The sequence below is a fragment of the Giraffa tippelskirchi genome, chromosome 7, assembly GCF_054371585.1.
Source record: "Giraffa tippelskirchi isolate mGirTip1 chromosome 7, T2T-mGirTip1v1.2.pri, whole genome shotgun sequence".
Taxonomy (NCBI): domain Eukaryota; kingdom Metazoa; phylum Chordata; class Mammalia; order Artiodactyla; family Giraffidae; genus Giraffa; species Giraffa tippelskirchi.
The window spans coordinates 94,070,605-94,093,109 of NC_137281.1; the positions used below are offsets into that span (position 1 = coordinate 94,070,605).

Consider the following 22,505-nt stretch of genomic DNA (forward strand, 5'->3'; position numbering starts at 1 on the left):
TAAAATGCAATGTCCCTTGGTACAAGAAGGGACAGAAATTTCCTTTCCTTTGTAAAAAAATATTAAGACATCAAGGAAATATTTGGTTTAAATTCTCTATTTCACTAGCTACACTTAGATGAATCACCTGTAGTTGACTGGATAAAATTCATATTTAAGAGTACTGGTCCGTCTAGTCAAGGCTATGGTTTTTCCAGTGGTCATGTATGAATGTGAGGGTTGGACGGTGAAGAAAGCTGAGCGCCGAAGAATTGATGCTTTTTAACTGTGGTGTTGGAGAAGACTCTTGAGAGTCCCTTGGACTTCAAGGAGATCCAACCAGTCCATCCTAAAGGAGATCAGTCCTGGGTGTTCATTAGAAGGACTGATGATGAAGCTGAAACCAATACTTTGGCCACCTCATGTGAAGAGTTGACTCATTGGAAAAGACCCTAATGCTGGGAAGAATTGGGGGCAGGAGGAGAAGGGGACGACAGAGGATGAGATGGTTGGATGGCATCACCGACTCGATGGACATGGGTTTGGGTAAACTTCAGGAGTTGGTGATGGACAGGGAGGCCTGGTATGCTGCAGTTCATGGGGTCGCAAAGAGTCGGACACGACTGAGCAACTGAACTGAACTGAACTATATTCAAATAGTTGGCTATAATAAGAATAAAAAGATGACTATTTAATATAAAAGGATATCTATTAATTAACATTTACTTAGTACCTATTAGATAGATGAGTCCCATACTTTCTCTCCTCAATTTTCCATCTAGAGAAATTAAGAATGAATGCACAATTGCTGCAAACTCTTATATACAGAAACTTAAGTATTTAATTTATAAACCTCTTTCATTAACTTAAAGTAAGGCTCAGTCTCTCTTTCTTTAGGTCTATTTAAATTTCACCAAAGTAGAAAGGTCTTTCTGGACCACTCACTGCCATCACTCATCATCACCTTGACTCCACTTCATCCTTCTTTACAGTACTCTTCACCACCGCGCATATAATTTATGTGTTTGCTTATTGACCTGTCTCCTACAGAAAAGTAAGCTCCAGCAAAACAAGACTTTTTCTGTCTGTTCATTGTCCTATCCCCGGTGCTAAGAACTATATATAACAAGGGATTCAAAAAAATATTTGCTAAAAACATAATTGAAAGTTCATCAGCTCCAAAATCCTAAGGAAAACTTGAGTAAATATCATTTGACAATTATCGGTGCCAGACTATACCAAAAATTCTATTTTTAAATAATATTTAATATAAAGGCATAGTAACAGTTTTCTAACTGAAAAGACAAAACAGCTTTTCAAAGAATAGTTGGGCTGCTTGGAGTTGTAAAATATTTGTTACTAAATAATTCAGTAAATATGATTTACTAAATTACACACTAAACTCAGTAAATGTAATTAGTCCCTCTGCATACCTTAACAAGCTTCAAAAGCTCATAGAGATCTTCAACCTCATCACCTTCACATTTGGTGTACACTGGTCCCGTATCCATGCTCTTTCCCCTTATGGTATGGCGATAGAGGGGAAGAGCCATTGCTTCTGCATACAAATCAATGGCATGATGACCCACTGTCTGATACATGTAGCTGTCCAGTTCATCTGACCCTACTGCAACAAACAAAGGGAAATAATCAAACAGAATGAAAGAGAGTGGATTTGAAAGTCCACCTGAGTTTCACTGACTAGAGAGCAGTCAACACAATTTGATTCCAAAAATATCAATAAGAACAAATATATTCAAAACAGATGAGTCACATGAAACTTTTTGTGACACAAATGAACTCAGAAATTTACTGGAAAAGGTTTCTTGATTTCTTTACTCTATTTTTTAGAAAAAAGAATCATGAATATACATAAAGATTATTTGCAAAGATATTAATCACAGCATTTTTGATAATATCAATAGATTCAAATTATAGTATATTCACATAATACTATGCAGCTATTAATATAATTTTGAAGAAGAGTATTTTCTAAAGTATGTTCTGCAGAATAGAAATCCCATGAGATATTATTAGGTACTGGATGAAAAAATAAAGCAATCTGTGGGCAAATGAATTTATATAAAAAATGAGGATAAACCATATTAAATAGGTGTTTTAACTGCAATTCTTCCTAGGCTAGGCAGCTTTAAGATGCTCTAACAAGGCAAGAGAGTATGAATTATCTCTCAAATTTATCTATCTATATAACACGTTTTCATAGGGTATTTGTGTTACAAAGACAATATCTAGAAATGCTATGGTAGAATAATAATGACAAGGAAGGTATTAAAAAACATTTTTAAGCTTTTAAAAAGTTACAAAACAATGTTTGACATACATGTGTGTATCTGTGTGTATATGTGTATATGTATATATATGCATATATGTCAAGCAGATCTAGGCTTTCCACTGAATGTGAAAGAATTCTACCAAAAGGCATGAAAAATTATATTGTAAGGGCCTCCAATAATCAAAATTGCCACTGTATGCTATCAGATTTTGGCTCACACAACAGATTGGCTTCCATGTACTCATATTATTATTATAAATCTGTTTAGTCCTGGTTTCAGTCGGAAGGAGAGATATAGCCAAAGTAACCTAAAAGCCTCTTGGATTACCTTCATCTCAAATTTAAACTAGATCTTTAAATGTATTAGCTTTAAAGACAATTAATACAATCAAATTAATATATTTAAATAACTTTGAGTTTCTCAGCCAGAAACTTCCTGATGTTAGCAAAATAATTATAACATTTTACTGAATTCAAAAACCTAGATGACAATTTTCCTTTAAGGCTCCATTTAGTCCCAACCACAATGTGACTTTTATTAATGGAAGCTAGATAACAACAATAGTATGAGATCAAATAAAACCAAAAGGCTCCACTGTTGCCTGAAGCACCTCAATTAACACGCCACAAATGATCCTACTACAAATTTAAAGAGATAGCTTTGTGAATTTTATGACAAGTTCACATTTATCCCCATTATGGGGATAAACTCTTTTCCAGACTACCCACTGAAAACTCAGTGCTATGATTTACTTTAACCAACTTTATACTGGAGTCATCTGTACCAGTCAATCCTCGTTAAGATTCCTTTTACACGTTTAGGGGGGGAAAAAAAGCCAGTCAATGAATCATTCAATAATCACCAACATCCTGTTGATTTTATTTATTTATTTATTTATTTAATATAAATTTATTTATTTTAGTTGGGGGCTAATTACTTTACAATATTGTAATAGTTTTTGCCATACATTGACATGTTGATTTTAAATCATGATTAGCTAAACTCTCTCCATCTACCATCCCACAGCCATCTATTCTCTTCCATTATAACGAGAGTGCAGCTGATTTCCTCCAGCTTTTAGTTTGTAATATTTCGATTGCATTTACTACTAAATTCTTTCTCACTTACAGTATTCTAGGGTTTCCCTGGTGGCTCAGCTGGTAAAGAATCCACCTGCAATGCAGGAGAACCGGGTTTGATCCCTGGGTTGGGATGATCCCTTGGAGAAGGGAATGGCAACCTCCAGTATTCTTGCCTAGAGAATCCCATGGACAGAGGAGCCTTCCACTAAGAGGCATAATTTAAAGATATACTTTGCCTGTCATCTTACCTATCCTGCTAGTGAACCTTAAGCACAAGGAAGATTATAAAGATTGATTCAAAGCAGGATTTTTCAACTTTATAGTGGTTCAAAAGCAATACACATTAAATAAAAATTGTACTTCAAATTTTGAATTGTCATCCTTTCCCAGACTAGTGATACATAGTCCATACTCTCTGTGATACTGGGCAGCAGTAGATAGCCACAGCTCCCAGGCAAACACATGATCAAGACAGCAAACAACTGATACACTTAAGAACCATTCTGTACCCATACAACCATTCTGTTTTTCACTTCCACACACTACAGAATTCAATAAACTACATAAGATATTCAACACTTTATTATAAAAGAAGCTTTGTGTTAGATGATTTTACCCTACTATAGGCTAATGTAAGTGTTTTAAGCAGAGTTTAGGTAGGCTAGGCTAAGTTATCATGATCAGTAGGTTGGGTGTATTAAATGAATTTTCAACAGGATATTTCCAACTAATGTATTTCAACGTAACCGCACTGTAAGTCAAAATCTGTACATCAGTGATTCAGTACAAGGGAACTATAACTGTTCATGTAGAAAAGTTGAAGACAAGATAAAAATTCTACGGAGTGAAATTACATCATGTATGTATTATATAAACAATCTTCTTTTTAAATACCAACACCTCTAAAGATAGAAAGCTTAAAAAACTTACTTGCCTGACTGGCCACAAAGGATAAGAAAATTCTTTCCTTAAGTAACAGAATACAACCTGCAAGGAAATTCTGCTTCTTCTTTTATAATACAGAAGTTGTAGTATAGTTCCCACTCACCCTTAAAGAATTTTCTCTTCATTATTTAAAGTCAGAAATAGGAGGTCACTTTCTAAACATACCATTTTGTAATGCTATTATTATTAATCACCAGAAACCCATACAAAATCCTAAAGTGTATGTTTAAACCTGACCCTCCACAGGACCTTCACAGGACTTGTTCTACTTCCTCCTATAAAATACTTCTAATCTCTATATTCTCACTTCACTTCAAGCATTACTTGGCTCTTAATCAGAGAAGCAAAGAAAACTCAAATAACTGCTTGCTCTTGCAGGGTTAATTCTAGTTAGTTTATTATTCATCCGTCAATCAATAAACCTTGAGTGAATGCCTATCAGGGGCATAGAGTTGTCCCAAGTGCTGAGGAACAATTAAAGGAATATAAAAGATATGACCTTCCTTCTCAAGAAGCTTATAAACAGTCTATTTGGGCATTAAAAAAGTAAATAAATAGAAAACAACTGTAAAATGATATAAAAATAAAAATTCAATAGGCTGGCAGCACTGAAGAAGGAAAGAAGGAAGGAAGGAAGAAAAATATGTAGTGCAAGATTCAGATTTAACTGGCTTCCCTGGTAGCTCAGATGGTAAAGAATCTGCCCGCAACCCAGGTTCAATCCCTGGGTCAGGAAGATCCTCTGGAGAAGAGCATGGCTACCCACTCCAGTATTCTTGCCTGGAGAATTCCATGGACAGAGGAGCCTAGTGGGCAACAATTCAAAGGACTACAAAGAGTCAGATATAACTAAGCAATTAACACTCACTTTTACTCACTCACTCAGATTAAACTAAATTTATTGCGGACCTACTTCACACCAGGAATTATTAGTGTCTTTGCATATAATACTCATTTAATTAATCCTAAAATAATAGCAGAGCAAAAGCATGGAATCTTAAAAGAAGCTGAGTAAAGGCAATGATAAAAAGATCTTAGTAGAAAAGCAGTAATAGAGTTAGAGAAGTTTAATCTACCTCTATTACATTTTAACAGTTAATATCTATGGTTACATGGGTATAATAAAAGAATATAAAAAGCAAATCAATGAATATTTTTCTTTTATTTAAAAGTCTGATTGGGAAAAAATATATTATTATGTGTGCTGATGGATGTAAAGTAAACTTATTGTGGTAATCATTTCACTATATATACAGTGAAATTATTATATATTATATATATATAAAATCACTGTTATACACATAAAATGAATACAGTATTATACATCAATTATATCTCAATTAAAAAAAAGATTTTGTTGGTTGAACTGTGTCACTCCCAAATTCTTGGGGTAAAGTCCTAACATCTAATACCTCAAAATGTTACCTTGTTTGGGAATAGAGTCATTGAAGATGTAATTAGTTAAAATGAAGTCATTAGAGTGAGCCCTTCACCAAATATGACTGATGTCCATATTAAAAGAGGAAATTTGGATATCAACATGGACACAGAGAAAAAAGCATCTAAATGGAGAAATTCCACTGGAGAAAAACTGAAAAATGTAGCTAAAATAAGGTCTGTGGATTATTTGTAGATGTCCTTATACCATACATGAATAAAAAGTGGAAATGTATTGTTCAATGGCTTTCTCAAGTATCACACATTTAGTTTACATCTAAGATGACTAAATTGAATGCTTTTAACAACAAAATTTACATATTATCATTTATTCATATATGTCTTACTTTCCAAGCCCCAAAGAGTTGTATGTTATTTACCCGTGCATTGCCAACAACACTTGGAAAAGTGTTGTAGTGGAACAACAACAAGAGGTAAGAGGATTCAAGTGTCAGCTCTACAAGTTTGTATTAGCTATTTTACTTGGACAAAATTATAAAACTCTAAGCTTCAGTATCTTTGCCTAGGAGTAACTTTCTAGGAGTTCTTAGGAGGATTAAAGATTACATAATTGAAAACACTTAGCACAGAATGTAGCATCTAAACAGTGCTACAGATATAAGAGTTCCCATTAATTGTTTGCATATTGCATACAAGAGAATGCAATTATGAGGCTGGAGTTTCAGTCATTTAGAGAATTTTGCAATATATGTATACACTTACCTTGGTTTTCAGCAGGTCTTAGATTTGCTAAAGCAACAATCTGATGCCCAGCAGCAACACACTGCATCATATTGTAACAGCTGTCCTTCCCACCACTAAAAAAATAAATAGATAAGGAGACAAATATCAGGTTACTGACTGATATTAAACATAGACTCATTATACATCAAAATAGAACACATTATTTTTTTCAGCTTTTCAGAATATTTGAGGGACTTATTTTGCATTAGAATGTGTAATTTCCACAGCATATGCAACTGATCAAAGGAATCTGACTATCTAAAGTTGCTACTCACAAGGGCTTATGAAATTATATGCCATTATAACAAAGATTATGCTAAAATGGTAACTCTTTGGTTCTTGACAGTAGTTTTGCTTTAATATATAAAGTGTTTTGGAAATAAAAAATGATTTAATTTTACATTCCAGTTAAACACATTATATATACTTCTCAGATGAAATTTTCTATGAAAAAGTACAAAAAGTACCTGTTCTCTCTCACTTTGAGAATGCTAATGATGGTCAGCAGCACCAATTAAAGGATTCAATTAAAGATTGAGATCCAGTCAAATGACAAAGTTTGACATACTTGGTGGGTTCAAATTCTGTAGAGGTTGAAATCCAAATGCTGAATTACACTAATAAAGTTAAACATCACCACATACGATGGCAGGATAAGGCCTGAGTCATAAATCTAACAAACAGATCAACAGGAACTTCTAAATTCTGGTACCAAATCTACATACGGCAAATCACTTACTCAAGACCAGTGTTAGTTCATCTTTAACAAGGTTGAATTGCAACCATTATACTATTTTGGTTAAACACTGCTCCTCTCTATGCATGTTTCTTCTTTTTTAAAAATCATTGTCTCCCTTCATTTTATTCCTGTTTCCTTTCATTCTAATCTTTGCTTAAAATCTGCAAATGTACCCGCAGACAATGTTTAGACCTATTCATAAGCAAAGAAACTAAGAGACTGATTACCCTAGAAGCTGGCCCTTTTGCTTTTTTAGTTCCCAGCATTTGTCAGCCTCTACCACATTCTGAGGGCTTCCCTGATAGTTCAGTTGGTAAAGAATCCGCCTGCAATGCAGGAGACCCTGGTTCGATTCCTAGGTCAGGAAGATTCCCTGGAGAAGGGAATGGCTACCCACTCCAGTATTCTGGCCTAGAGAATTCCATAGACTGTATAGTCCATGGGGTTGCAAAGAGTCAGACATGACTGAGCGGCTTTCACTTTCACCACATTCTGAGGGCTTCCAAGGTAGCGCAGTGGTAAAGAAACCCCTGCTAATGAAGGAGCCTCAGTTTGATCTCTGGGTCAGGAAGATCCACTGGAGAAGGAAATGGCAACCCATTCCAGTATTCTTGCCTGGGAAATCCCATGGACGTAGAGGCCTGGTGGGTTAAGTCCAGGGGGTTGCAAAAGAGTCAGACATGTCTTAGCAACTAAACGACAACAAGCATATTCTGATCAGTAACAACAGTTATTCCTAAACTTCTCAAGGGGAGGGAAATTGTAAAGGGCAAAGTGAAGTTACACATCACACTCTCATCCCTCAGATTCTAATATTCCCATAAGTGTATCTTGTGCAACTTCTACTATTGAATCTCATTTGATTTCTGCAAGATGCGACTATCTAATTCTTTAGAATATTTAGAATATTAAAGATGAACGGGTATACATCCAAAATCAGAACTTGGTCTTTTATTTTAAAATATGTTAAGATCTCAAATATGATTTTAAAGCAGTATTTCCCAAATTGTGCCGTGTGGGTAGCCGTTTCCTTCTCCAGGGGATCTTCCCAACCCAAGGATCAAACCCAGGTCTCCCGCATTGCAGGTGGATTCTTTACCAGCTCAGCCACCAGGGAAGCCCAAGAATACTTGAGTGGGTAGCCTATCCCTTCTTCAGGGGATCTTCCCAGCCCAAGGATTGAACCCAGATCTCTTGTATTGCGGGCAGGTTCTTTACCATCTAAGCCACTAGGGAAGCCCAAGAATACCGGAGTGGGTAGATGATCCTTTCTCCAGCGGATGTTTCCAAACTAGGAATCGAACACGGATCTCCTGCATTGCAGGCAGATTCTTTACCAGCTGAGATACATGGGAAGCCCCCTGCGGGACAACAGTGTTCAACAAATGCTCTAAGAATATAGCTTTTCAGGGTCAAATTAAGTTTGGAAAAGGCTGAGTCCCTTACTCACTTCTTAGAACACCACAAAATACATAACATATGTTAGGGGAGACATTCTACAGAAGATCAGAATTTTAGTTCCCAATTCTGGAATACTAAGCTAAGTTACTCACTGTGCTTGGGTTTATATGCTTTGTTATAAAATTAGAGAATGGCCTAACTAATTCTCAAGGTGCCATTCAACTGTAAAATTAAATGACTCAATCTTTTGTGTATTAGGAAAATAATGTTTTTCATGGTCTAAAGATATGTAAGAATCTTGGTTTCACTTATTCCCTAGAATGCACACACATATCTCATCTCTTAGTGCACCCACATACATACACTAAACATACTTATTACAAGTAGATTCACAGTATTAAATTCAAATCCCAATACATTCAAGTGAATGTGCATACAAATGTATATATGTATTACGTATGCATTCACATTCATATTGGAGAAGGAAGTGGCAACCCACTCCAGTACTCTTGCCTGGAAAATCCCGTGGACGGAGGAGCCTGGTAGGCTACAGTCCATGGGGTCGCTAAGAGTCGGACACGACTAAGCGACTTCACTTCACTCACTTTATACTTTATCACTAGAGAAGGAAATGGCAACCCACTCCAGTATTCTTGCCTGGAGAATCCCATGGACAGAGGAGTCTGGTGGGCCACGGTCCATTGGGTCGCAGAGAGTCGGACATGACTGAAGTGACTAAGCATGCACGCACGCACATTCGTATGTACCTATTATGTTCTGTACTCCAACTTACAGCATATCTTCCAACATTTATATAGATCTTATATTTTAGCAACAATTTTCCAACATTGCTTCTTTAAAAAAATAATTATGTTTTTTATTATGAAAGTAAAATATGCACACAATAGAGTATTTAATGTAATAAATTATACCAATTTTCTTCTCTCTTTCCCTCCAACATTTCTGAGACTGTAGTTAAGTGTCTTACTTGAATGGTTAAACTTTTGGTAAACTGCATGTGGATGTGAAATTACTCATTTCCTAGACTGGTTTTTATTCTTACTGATCTATATCAACTGAAGTTCATTCATAATGGTCAAAGCTTAATCATTCAGTTTACAGAAGAAATTCACTGTATAAAAATAATTATTTTGGCACTAGTCTAGTATCCTAACAATGGCACTGAAGTAAAAGATGTTATATAAAGAGTTCTTAATGGGTCACACTGTTTTCAGCCAGTATTAATTTCCTAAGGCACTGAACAAAGATTTTCATGAAATCTTCCAGATTGCATGGTTGCATGCAACTCACTCTACATCGATCCAATTCTCATCAAACAAACGTTCAAGCAGCTTAAATTCCCTTTTGCATGTAGTTATTTTGTTCCCTTTTGTTTCAGCTCACAGAACGAGTATGGAGCCATTTAAACTGACCAGCCTTTGGTCGCCATAGACACCTAAACATGATGGGTTACTATAGATTTCAAACTCTTTTTGGAATGTAGAGTATGTTACCATAAAGTGACTTTTCTAAACGCAATGAGTCTCCAGAGCAATGGCAGCTGGATCTAGGATAAAACAGGATAATTCCATCTCTATCCTTGACACCAAGGTAAAGCACATCCTCGTCATAAGCAGTCCTGTCACTACTGGGATGCAGAAGAGGGAGAGGTGGTCTTTTGTGAGAGGGGGCGGGACTGGTAGCAACCTAGGGAATAAGGCTGGGCCGGAGGACCCGCAGAAAGATAGGATCCTGGGATGAAAACGAAGAGAAAAGGGTGGGGGACACCGAGTGGCGTCAAGTACTGCCTCTCAAACTCCACAGCCCATTACAGCTTTTGCGAATCCGACCCAGGGCCGGGTCAGAGTACTTAAACGCTCTGGCGGTGAGTCCCAGGCATCGTAGTTTAAAACGTAAATCCAATCTGAACCCAAGTCTGGAGCCCAGACGACGAGGGAGGCGGCGTCGGGCGGAGAGGAAGAGTGCCAGCCCTGGACCTGGGACCCGGCAGGCAGTAGCCCAAAGGCTCCGCCTCTTCCTGAGGCCAGGGGGAGCCGCCGAGCCCGCGACGAGCGGCTCCCGCACGGACACCGCCCGATTCGCGGCGGCGGCGGCAGCTCCCGCCGGGTCAGTCGGAAAGGACTAGAGGCTGGCAGGGAGGAGGAAGGCGGCGCGGACGCCGCGTTACCTGATCAGAGCTGCGACCCTCATGCTGGGCGCAGTGCGCGTGCGTGCGGCGAGCGCGGGTGGGAGCCGGGAAGTCGCCGCAGTTGCCGCCGCCCCCGCCGTGACGTGCCCAGGGCCTCAAGCGCCTGTTCGCTCCGCCGCCTGTCAGGCAACCGGCGCTGCCGCCCTTGCGGCGGCCAGAGGGAAACCTGGGCGCGGAGCACGCGTCACTTGGCGCCTAGTCCATGAGTCACAGATGTCGCGTCCCCGGAAAGAACGCTATTTAGGCGCGGCCTAACCACCTAAGTGAGGGCACTGAAGCTGCCTGGGAAGGGCAAGGCCCGCATCGCAGAGCTGGGCTCGGGGGCACTGGATTTGTTTGGGTAGGAGAATGTTCAAAGCCACTTAACGCTACCAATCGAAACACTTGTGGACGTACAAAGGGAGAGTACGTTGGTCTTTACTAACTCAGCCACCCATCTAAAAGAACCGAACCCTTCAGTTTTTTAGGTTTGATCTCCTCAGTACCTCAAACTTCCTTCCGGAGCTATTCCCGGGACCGCAAGGCTCCCTGTGGTTTGGTCACTCTGTGTAATAAAGAAGCTAGGAAGCCGATTAAGGCTTAATTACTAAAGACCAGCAGCCTTGCAGAAGGAAATTCTAGCTTCTCAACTTTTTCACCAGGTATATACTGAGTGCCTTTCGGGTATCTGGCTTTGTTTCAGGCTCTTGTGTTTCAGGAGGGGGGCCCCTGTCTAGGGCCTGAGAAGGAGCTCTTGTCTAACGCTGGAAGTGAACTGTCTGAGGAGACACGGGTATGGACAAAGCAAGAGACTTTATTGCGAAGGGGTGCCCCGGCGCAGAGCAGAAGGGTAAGGGAGCCCAGGAGGACTGCTTTGCCACCGTGGTTGCAATCTCAGGCCTTATGTTGATGGAGTTAGTTTCCTGGTTGTTTCTGGCCGATCACTCTTGACTCAGGATCCTTCCTGGTGGCATGCACATTGCTCAGGCAACATGGATTCCAGCGAAGAGGATTCTGGAAAGTTGGTAGGACATATGGTGTCTCCTTTTGATCTTTCCCGAATTCTTCCATCTTGTTAGTTCCTTGTTCCTTATCAGGAAGCAACCTAAGTTACTGTGGTGCCCGGCCAGGGTGGATGGTTTTAGTCAGTTTCCCCTAGTACCTGGAATACATCCATGAATAAAAATCGCTTGCATCCCGCTTTACTCCTGTGGAGTGTATGTGGAGGTGGGGAGAGCAGGCAATGTGCAGCTAAAAAGTTACATAGTATACTTAAAAAAGGAGTGCTGTGTGAAAAATAATAGAGTTTAACGGGAATCAGGAAGGAGGTGACCGACAAGTTGCCAACTTGAAGAAAAGTCAACTGTGTAAGTAACTTGTTACACTCTAGGCAGAAGAAGGGCTTCCCTGGTGGTACAGAGACTCTGCTGCAATACAGGAGACTCAGGTTTAATCCTTGGGTGGGGAAGATCCCCTGGAGAAGGCAATGGCAACTACTCCAGTATTCTTGCCTGGAGGATTCCATAAACAGAGAAGCCTGGCTGGCTACAGTCCATGAGTTGCAAAGAGTCGGACACGACTGAGTGACTAACACACACATATGTGGGCACACACACACACTCAGAAGAAAAAACTAGAGCCAAGACTTTAGGTGTATTATGTGTCTGTGGAAAAACAAGGCTAGCCAGTGGTGCTGAAGCAGGCCAGAAAAGTGGGAAAGGAGTTTCTGGTGATGGAGGCAGGAGCATCATATTATTGATACCAGCTGGTGTTCTTGGCTTGCCCAATCAATACAAATTGATAAGAGGTCAGACAAGAAATTCAGGCAAACAGAAGACAGTGAAAACAAGTAACAGTTTCCTTTGCTCACTCCTGGAGGCAGGGAGAGAGTTGGTTCCTTATACAAGGTGAGGATAGTGGTGTGTCCAGAAGTTATATTGGAGGGGTGGTTTGGGTGCCTTAGGTGGTTTGCTCACTCCTTTAGGGGGCTTCCTAGGTGGTACTAGTGGTAAAGGACTTGCCTGCTAATGCAGGAAAATTAAGAGAGACAGGTTCGATCCCTGGGTTCAGAAGATACCCTGGAGGAGGAAATGGCAACCCACTCTAGTATTCTTGCCTGGAGAATCCCATGGACAGAGGAGCCTGGTGAGCTACAGTCCATAGGATTGCAAAGAGTCTCACATGACACAACTGAAGTGATTTAGCATGCACACACCACTCCTTTAGTAGTGTTGGGGTTTCCCGTGTGGCACAGTGGTAAAGAATCCACCTGCCAGTTCAGGAGACACGAGATGTGGTTTTGATCTCTGAGTCAGGAAGATTGCCTGGAGTAGGAAATGGCGAATGACTGGTGATGTTAAGTGCAGGGGGCATGCGTAGTACCCTCCTTCTTTTGCTCCCAACACCTTGTATTTGCTCCCAGTTCTTCAGAAGTGGTAGTTAGAATTTTTTTGGTCTTTTTGTATCTTGTATACTTCTCATGCAAGCGCTTATCTTTAGTCCCTTAAAATTTCTTTGTATTTTGTTGCTGGAGAGATGTTTGTTTGGGTGTAAGCACTGCAGCAAAGGGTACCAGGTCCCAGCCTGTCTCATATTATCAATCCTTTTGTTAAGGGAAGCACACTGACTGAAACCACCCACTCTGGCCAGGTACCATAGTAACCATTTGCATGAGTTGTTCTATGACAGGAGATCCTGGTAAGGATCACAGAACTAATAAGCCACCACCAATCTGAAGAGTTCAGGAAAGGTCAAAAGGAGACAGCACATGTCCGACCACCTCCCAGAATCCTTCTTGCTGGCATCCATCTTGGCTGAACAAGGTGTGCACCACCAGGAAGGACTCTGAGTCATAATGATTGACTAAAGACAACCCAGAAACTAATCCCATCACCATAAACCCGAGACTGCAGAACAGTCAGTTCTCCTGGGTTCCTTTACCCTAACTGCTCTCTGCCTGGGGCACCCTTCCCCAATAAAATCTCTTGTTTTGTCAGCACATGTGTCTCCTTGGACAATTCATTTCCGAGTGTTAGACAAGAGCCCAGTTTCAGGCCCTGAAAGGGGTCCCCCTTCCTGCCACACTTGCAATTAGGCTCTGACAAGGATCCTCCTGCCTGGTTCTGTTCAGAAGCAAAGCAGAGCTTTGTTGTTTTTGTTTAGTCACTCAGTCATGTCCTTCCTACGCTTTGTGACCCCAGGTACTGTAGCCTGCCAGGCTCCTCTGTCCATGGGATTTCCCAGGCAAGAATACTGGAGTGGGTTGCCTTACCCTTAGGTCAAAGAATGGAGAGGTGTGAGTTCTAGAAGAACAAACTCTCCTCAGCAGGCCATGGGCAGGACTGCTTTATGGGGTTTTTTGTCAACAGGAAAGGGCACAATTGTGTTGTTCGGGGTGTTGTATTGTTCAGCACTTAAGTGCTGGGGTGTCAGACGTAGCAGTTCTGCATTAGAACTCTAATCCATGTTTTAGGGGCAAAACCTCTACACAGATCCCTTATAGTAAGTGAAACTAAACACAGAAGAAATTGGACCTGGACACCTAGATTTCATCTTATTTTTTCATGGAATCTCATGCGCTTTGCCAGTGATACAGGCTCTTGTAGGCCACTAAGGATTTTGTCTTTCACACTAAGGAAGTGAGTGGTCTTTGCAGCATTTTAAACAGAGGTATGACTTAAAACATTAAAAGGATGACACTGGGCTGTATTGAGAAGACAGCTATTAGGAGGATTTTGCAGTAAGCCTGGAGAGAAATGATGGGGCATAGAATCAGGATGGTACTGGTAACTTGGATGAGAAGTGGGAAGGTTCTGGCTCTGTTTTGAAGGTAGGGCTAATAGAGTCACATGAGCTAAATATGGAGTGTGAGAGGAACAAAACCATGAAGGATGATGCCAATTGTTATTAATTAAATAAATAAATATATATGGAACTTGTACCCAGTATACAGTAAGCATTCAATTCTATTATACTGTAATGTTCTCAGCTTCCCAGGTGGCCCAGTGGTAAAGAATTCACCTGCCAAGCAGAAAACTGATTCAATCCCTGGTTCAGGACGATCCCCCAGGGAAGGAAACGGCAACTCACTCCAGTATTTTTGCCTAGAAAATCCCATGGACAGAGGAGCCTGAGAGGCTACAGTCAGTCCATGGAGTCACAAAGAGTTGGCCACAACTCAGTGACTAAACCACCACCACCATAATGTTCTCATTAATTCTACTACTCTTAGCATGGGTGACGAGAGCAGTGGTAGTCTGCATACCAATTTCAGCATCTAAAATGAAATTTTAAACTTGTGTGATTGTGGACACTTATTAAATGAGCCAAATATTTAAGGAGCCAGCAGTGTAGTTGAAGAGATATGACAAATGTATAAAACAAATATTCACAATACAAGAGGGCATATTTTGAAAGCAACAAGTTTTGTAATGCATATTGCAAGAGTCCCATGAGTTGAATCCATAGGATAAATTCTAGAAAAAGAAAAACTTGAATGATGGGTAGAAATGAGCAAGAGGAATAGGTGGACCTTACAAACAAAGATAAAGGAGTTCAGAGCATGTCAACCCCAAATATGCCATTTTGACATATTGATTATTTTAAATTAAGGGCACTTGAGAAATAGCAGATGCAAGAAGGGCATTCTGACCTCCTTTTTATTTCTGAAAGCAGGAGATAAAAGCCCAATGTAAAAAATGCTTTCTCTGTACTTGGGAGGGGAAAGACATTCTCATTGCAACAAAAATCCATTTGTCAATAAGCAGGTTGCCAAAGGGCTTCCCAAGTGGCTCAGTGGTAAAGCATCCACCTGCCAATGCAGGAGACTTGAGTTCAATCCCTGAGTTGGGAAGATCCCCTGGAAAAGGAAATGGCCACTCACTCCAGTATTCTTGCCTGGAAAATCCCAGGGAGCTGGTGGGCTACAGTCCATGGGGTTGCAAAAGAGTAAGACATAGTGACTAAAACAACAACAATTTGCCAAAACTTCAAGAAACATTGGCTTAGCCACAACCCTATATGCATAATGTTCTACATGAATAGTGTAAAGGTAGCAGCAACCCAGTCAATTGTCAACAAATTAATAGATTTTTATATCAGTATAGTCTAAATTGATACTTTTTATACTATATTGAAATGACTTGCGCAAGATTTACTGTTCAAAGCCATTGTGAGCTCACTTCCTACAATCTCAAACTATTATAAATGATTATGGATTAGTTTTCAGAGCCAACAAAATAGGTAAATGGAAAATTGGCTTAAAAAAATCTCAGTTCCTTGCCAGTTTACTTAGGGGAAACTCTCATAGCCAAACACTGTTGCTGGTAATAAGAAGTTGCAAGCTGTCACTGAATTCTGCTTCCTTGGCAGCACATCTAAATGATGTACTGATTGATAAAGAGTCAGATGCTCAAATCAAAAACTGTATAGGTAGTTACTCCTCAGAGAGGATGTGCAGATTTACATCTCAAGTCAGTGCATCTCTCTGAAGTCACTTCATACAGGGACTCATCAGAAGGTTCCTTGGTGAAGATTTAGGAAAAAAGTAATTGAGTGATTATTTGGAAGGTAAATTGAAGGGCATCCTACATGAGTATCTGATGCATTTATATTAATAATGATAACTTCTATGGACCAGGCACTCTTCTAAGTGTTTTAGGTATAGAGACATTTAAACATAGCATCAAACCCATGATGTAAGATACATTTTTTTTTACCATTTGCAGATGAGAAAACTGAGCACAAAGAAGTTAAATTACCTGGCTGTTTTACTCAGTTTGAGCAGCTTTAATAAATACTATAGTAGTAGTTGACTTAAATGACAGCTATTTCTTTCAGTTCTGGAGGCTGGGAAGTCTGAGATCAAAGTGCCAACATGGTCAGGTTCTTACGAGAGCTCTGTTCCTGGTCTGTTACATCCTGATGGACGTAACCTCACATGGTGGAGAGAGACATCTCCATTCACAAGAGTTCACATCAGCTCCAAAAGGCCCCACCCCCAAGCACCATCATATAAGGGATTACAGCTTCAACATATGAATTTTGGGGTGACGCAAACATTCAGTCCATAGCACTGCCTTAAGTTCTAGAGCTAATAAGTGACAAAACCAAGATTCAAACCCAGGCAGCCTAGCTCTAAAGTCTGTATTCTTAACCACTGTATTATACCTGCCACTGAAGTGGCCAGCTTGAAATTTTGGCTAATGTATTTCCAAAATATGTCTGGAAGGACATTGCCATCATTCACTTCCTGAATTTCCCTTTTCTGTGCTTCCAAACTGACCAGTCCTTTTTCTGAATGACACAGATTGTATTACATGAATTAATATATTACATTAGGTCATGGTTAAATATTATACGCCTGAGAGTCATTTTGTCTCTTTCAGATATCTTTTTTCTTTACTCCACAATGTGCTGTGCTGTGCTTAGTCACTTAGTCGTGTCTGACTCTTTGTGACCTCATGGAGTGTAGCCCTCCAGGTTCCTCTGTCCATGGGATTCTCCAGGGAAGAATACTGGAATGAGTTGCCATTCCCTTCTCCAGGTGATCTTCCAGACCCAGGGATCAAAACCAGCTCTCCAGCATGGCAGGTGGATTCTTTACCATCTGAGCCATCTAATGTAGAACAGCAAAATCGGAAGCCATAGGAGCCAGTCAGGTAACATAAATGAGTGAAGTAACCTGGAATAAGACAATCTGGAATCACCTCTGGTAGCTATCTGGGCAAATGTGACCCAGTGTTACCAGATCTTCCAATTTTCCAAGAGATGACAGAAATCTTCATTTTAGTTAACTCCTTTCTTCAATGTTAAAAACTAATTTTTAAAATTGTAATTACTATGCACAGCAAATAAAGCATATCTCCTTATTTTTAATTTTATAATGTAACTGTAGAGAAAAATCTTTATTCTTTTGCTCAATTAGTATTTATTGATGGCCCATTATATGTTTATGTATAAAAATTTTAAATGTTAACACAGCTACAGAGATATTTTGCACTCATACATGTGCAAAAATGTATGAGAATGTCCACTGAAGAAAAATGGAAATCTCATCAGGACAGGGACTTTTAAATTATTATATTCTTACATATAATATTATTTATTATATTATTCTGTTCATTAATTTATATTATTATTTGTTATTCACTATTGAACAGTCCTTGGAGAAGGCAATGGCACCCCACTCCAGTACTCTTGCCTGGAAAATCCCATGGACGGAGGAGCCTGGTACGCTACAGGCCATGGGGTCGCTAAGAGTCGGACACGACTGAGCGACTTCACTTTCACTTTTCCCATTCATGCACTGGAGAAGGAAATGGCAACCCACTCCAGTATTCTTGCCTGGAGAATCCCAGGGATGGCGAAGCCTGGTGGGCTGCCGTCTATGGGGTCACACAGAGTCAGACACGACTGAAGCAACTTAGCAGCAGCAGCAGCAGCAGCATTGAACAGTCCTGGTATATAGTATGTCCTTATTATATATTTATTGATATATTTGTATGTCAATTTCATCAACAGAGCTGGTTTAATAAATTATTGTGCCTCCACATGGTGAAATAATGTGTAACAGCTAAGGGAAAATGAAAAATTCTCTAAGACATATTTTCAAGTGTGAAAAACCAGTTGCAGAAGATGTTTTCATTTGTATCAAAAGAAAATTAAACATATATACATAAATATATAAGTGACTATTAAAAACTCTACAAAGTTATATATTAAACTGTTAAAATGATACTTCTGATAAGAAAAATGGGAGGTGGGACTTCTACTGTCACTTCATATCAGTCCACTACTTTTGATGAATACATATGCATTACTTGTATATCTTAAAAGACTAACAATGTAGCTCCAATAACAAGCAAATGAAATAAAATAACATGTGATATTATTTGTTAACTTTCAGGTTAGCAGAGACTGGTGAGGATAGAGACCGATGCTGGCAGGAATACAGGGAAAGGGAAAATCTCAAGCTCAGTTGCTGAAGAAGTAAGTACAACTTTTCTGGAGGGCTATTTAGGACTACATAATAAATCTTTAACATGCATACAGTCTGACTAAGCATTCCTATCACTAGGAATTATCTTAAGGTGATAAGTGGGTAATACTACAGAGAATGTTCTTTGCAATGTTATTTGTAGTATTAAATAACAGAAAACATGATAAAATTTTAGGTATTGGTTACATTAAAAGTACTATGTAAATATAACCATGAGTTGACATACAAGAATATACACACACACACACATAGGCAAAAATATGGTAGACAATGTAGAATTGTGGTTAAGTATTAGGTTGGTACAAAAGTAATTGCAGTTTTGGACTGTGAATTTTAAATTATTAAAACTAGATATATCTTTATTAATCAAAACAGGAACCGTTACAATCAACACATATTTTGCCAATGAGAAATAAACTTGTTTATTCTTGTAGCATAAAAATCTGTGCCTAGGGATTTGATGAACTCTTGGAAAGCATTTTCTGCCTCCTGCTGGTTGTGGAAGTGTTTTCCCTGCAAAAAGTTGTCCGGATGCTTGAAGAAATGGTAGTGGGTTGACAAGAGGTCAGGTGAATATGGTGGATCAGGCAAAGCTTCATAGCCCAATTCATTCAACTTTTGAAGCATTGGTCATGCTACATGTGGTCGCACCTTATCATGCAGAAGAATTGGACACATTTTGTTGACCAATCCTAGCTGCAGGTGTTGCATTTTTCAGTATATCTCATCAATTTGCTGAGCATACTTCTCAGACATAATGGTTTCACTGTTATGGATTCAGAAAGCTGTAGTGAAGCAGACCAGCAGCAGACCACCAAACAGTATGATCATGAACTTTTGTTGGTGCAAGTTTGGCTTTGGGAAATGCTTTGGAGCTTCTTCTTGGTCCAACCACTGAGCTGGTTGTCACTGATACTCATAAAATCCACTTTTCATCAGATCAAGAAATGGTTCATTGTTCTTGCATAAAATAAGAGAAGACGATGCTTCACATTGATGATGTTTTTGGTTTTTGGTCAGTGCATGAGACAGCACATTGAGCTTTTTTGCCTTTCCAATTTGATTCAAATGTTGAATGACCATAGGATGGTCGACCGAAGTTGAGTTCTATGGCAACTTCTTGTGTAGTTATAAGAGGATCAGCTTCAATGATAACTCTCAGTTGGTTGTTGTCAACTTCTGATGGCTGGCTACTATGCTCCTCATCTTCAAGGCTCTCGTCTCTTTTGCCAAACTTCTTGAACCATCACTGCACTATACATTCATTAGCGGTTGCTGGTTACCTTCGCTGCTTTATGAACCATTTTGAACTTGAATAAAAAAAAAATACTTGAATTTGCTTTTTGTCTAACATTTCTATAATCAAAAACAAATATAAAGTAAACAGCAAGTAATCATTAGCCAAAAAACTTAAAGTGAGAGAAATGTGAATTAAAGCGATTTATAACGTAACCACACTTGTTTAAGAATGTATTCTAATATCAAATGGACAAGTTCAACAGTGTAAAACCACAATTACTTTTGTACCAAACTAATAGTTGCAGTCTGGAATCAAACTAACTCCCTCAATATGAATGTCAGTACTGCCAATTACTAAGCTTTGTAATTTGAGACAAAGCACTGAAAACTTCTTTTCTTTAGTTTTGTTATCTGTAAGATGGGGTTAAAATATGATCTACCACACAGTTGTTTTAAGAATTTAATTAAATAGTTAAATAGTTAATTATAATAACATAGTCTATTTTTATTTTACATAAAGAAAATTCTGGAAAAATTCATTAACATGTTGATGGTGGTAGTCTTTGGGTGGTAAAACTGAATGGATTATTTTTACTTTCTTATATATATCTTTCATTTTAATTTTCCAAAATTAACACACATCTTTGTAAATAGAGTAGATATTTGGGAAAATGGATGACTGGGAGACTGGAAGGAAGGAAAGGAGGCAGGATACCTGACTGCTTCAGGCTAGGTCTCACAGGTAGGCAATATTCTGATGAAATTACAGAAAAGTATAGGATCTAGTCTTTAGTTTCATAGATCCAAAGAGTCTTTATCATTCATGCAGTATAGATCAGATTTTAGGAAACTAATAGAAGCTACACAGCTTCATGGATTTCTTATTAACAAATCAGAATATATGTAAGTCAGTTGATTTATTGCCAATAGGAAAATGCAATTTGGAAATACAACTCTTTCATTGAAACATTGCCTTAAAAATTACAACCACAATGAGATACCAATACATACCCACTAAAATAGCTAACGTAATAAAGACCAACAATACTAAGTGTTGGCAAGGATATGGAGCGACTAAAACGCTAGTGCATTGTTAGTAGGAATGCAAAAATGGTATATCCTCTTTGTAAAACAGTTTGGCAGAACCTTATAAAACTGGACATATTTTACCTTACAATCCAGGGATTCTATTCCTTGTATGTACTTCAGGGAAATAAACATATATATCCATGTAAAATGTGGATTTGAATATTCATAACAGCATTATTTATAATAGCTAATAACATAAAGCAACCCACATTTCCATCAACTGATGAGTGAATAAATAAATTATGGTATATTCATACCATAGAGGAGAAGGCAATGGCAACCCACTCCAGTACTCTTGCCTGGAAAATCCCATGGACGGAAGAGTGGGTTGCAGTCCATGTGGTCGCTAAGGGTCAGACACGACTGAGCGACTTCACTTTCACTTTTCACTTTCATGCATTAGAGAAGGAAATGGTAACCCACTCCAGTGTTCTTGCCTGGAGAATCCCAGGGACAGGGGAACCTGGTGGGCTACCGTCTATGGGGTCGCACAGAGTTGGACACGACTGAAGCGACTTAGCAGCAGCAGCAGCAGCAGCATACCATAGAATACTGTTCATCAATATACACAACAACATGGGTGAATTTTAAAAGCATGCTAAAGTGAAAGAAGTCAAGCACAAAAGATTACATTTTATGCAGCTCCATTTTTATGAAATGCTAGAAAAGGCAAGGCTACCAGTAATAGAAAGGGTATCAGTATTGCCTGGAGTCAGGCATGAGACAAGCTCATCACGGACAAAAGGCCTTAAGGAGACTTTTTAGGGTGAAGGAATTGTTCTACACCTTGATAGTAGAAGTGGTTATACAATTATATGCAATTACCAGAATTCATCAAATTTTAATGTACACTTAATGTACAAATTTTAATGTATACTTAAGATTGGTAATATTTATTGTATGCAATTAGTATCTTAATTAACAAAACTGTTATTGGTAAGGATGGAGTCAGTTTTTGTTATCTGATAAATGGTATCATCCCATTAAGTCCCTTTCTCAAAATACATGGATAGATAGATAGATAGATCTATGAGCCCGGCAGGCTGCAGTCCATAGGTTGAGAGTTGGACATGACTGAAGTGACTTAGCATGCATGGATATATGTGCCATAAGATTTAAACTCTGAAGGAGACCAGAATATCTACATCCATTGGTGGGGCCTTCTTTTCCTCTTATTCTTTTTCCCAAACAATGGGAGTTCTAGGATTTCTATATCAAAAATGTTTTAGGAATGTTATTGCCAAATTCAGACTTAAATTGAAGAAAGTAGGGGAAACCACTAGGCCATTCAGGTATGACCTAGATCAAATCCCTTATGAGTATACAGTAGAAGTGACAAATAGATTTAAGGGACTAGACCTGATAGACA

The 22,505-nt window shown here is 38.9% G+C and overlaps 1 protein-coding gene and 1 long non-coding RNA gene across 49 annotated transcripts in view; one reads left to right on the forward strand and one right to left on the reverse strand.

Moving 5' to 3' along the window:
* Nucleotides 1–10,887, reverse strand: part of DPH6 (diphthamine biosynthesis 6) — a 300,037-nt gene extending 289,150 nt beyond the window's left edge. For 24 of the 29 annotated variants that reach the window (XR_014058731.1, XR_014058719.1, XR_014058718.1 and 21 more), the window contains exons 1-3: nucleotides 10,810–10,887; nucleotides 6,461–6,555; nucleotides 1,413–1,606 (exon numbers count right to left, since the gene is read on the reverse strand). Coding sequence is in view for 11 of the 29 variants with exons in the window: in XM_081507100.1 (XP_081363226.1) it covers nucleotides 1,413–1,606; nucleotides 6,461–6,555; nucleotides 10,810–10,832 (312 nt within the window). In the remaining 18 variants the exon portion in view is untranslated. The remainder of the gene's footprint in view (nucleotides 1–1,412; nucleotides 1,607–6,460; nucleotides 6,556–10,809) is intronic. The other 5 variants (XR_014058732.1, XM_081507108.1, XM_081507102.1 and 2 more) reach the window with 1 other exon arrangement.
* Nucleotides 10,888–11,095: 208 nt separating this feature from the next.
* The window catches only part of LOC145512748 (uncharacterized), a 630,718-nt gene continuing 619,308 nt past the window's right edge, over nucleotides 11,096–22,505 (forward strand). For 9 of the 20 annotated variants that reach the window (XR_014058734.1, XR_014058750.1, XR_014058749.1 and 6 more), the window contains exons 1-2: nucleotides 11,096–11,170; nucleotides 18,716–18,798. This is a non-coding gene — a long non-coding RNA (uncharacterized LOC145512748). Of the gene's footprint in view, nucleotides 11,472–17,195; nucleotides 17,469–18,715; nucleotides 18,799–22,505 lie in introns of all 20 variants that reach the window. The other 11 variants (XR_014058753.1, XR_014058746.1, XR_014058739.1 and 8 more) reach the window with 3 other exon arrangements.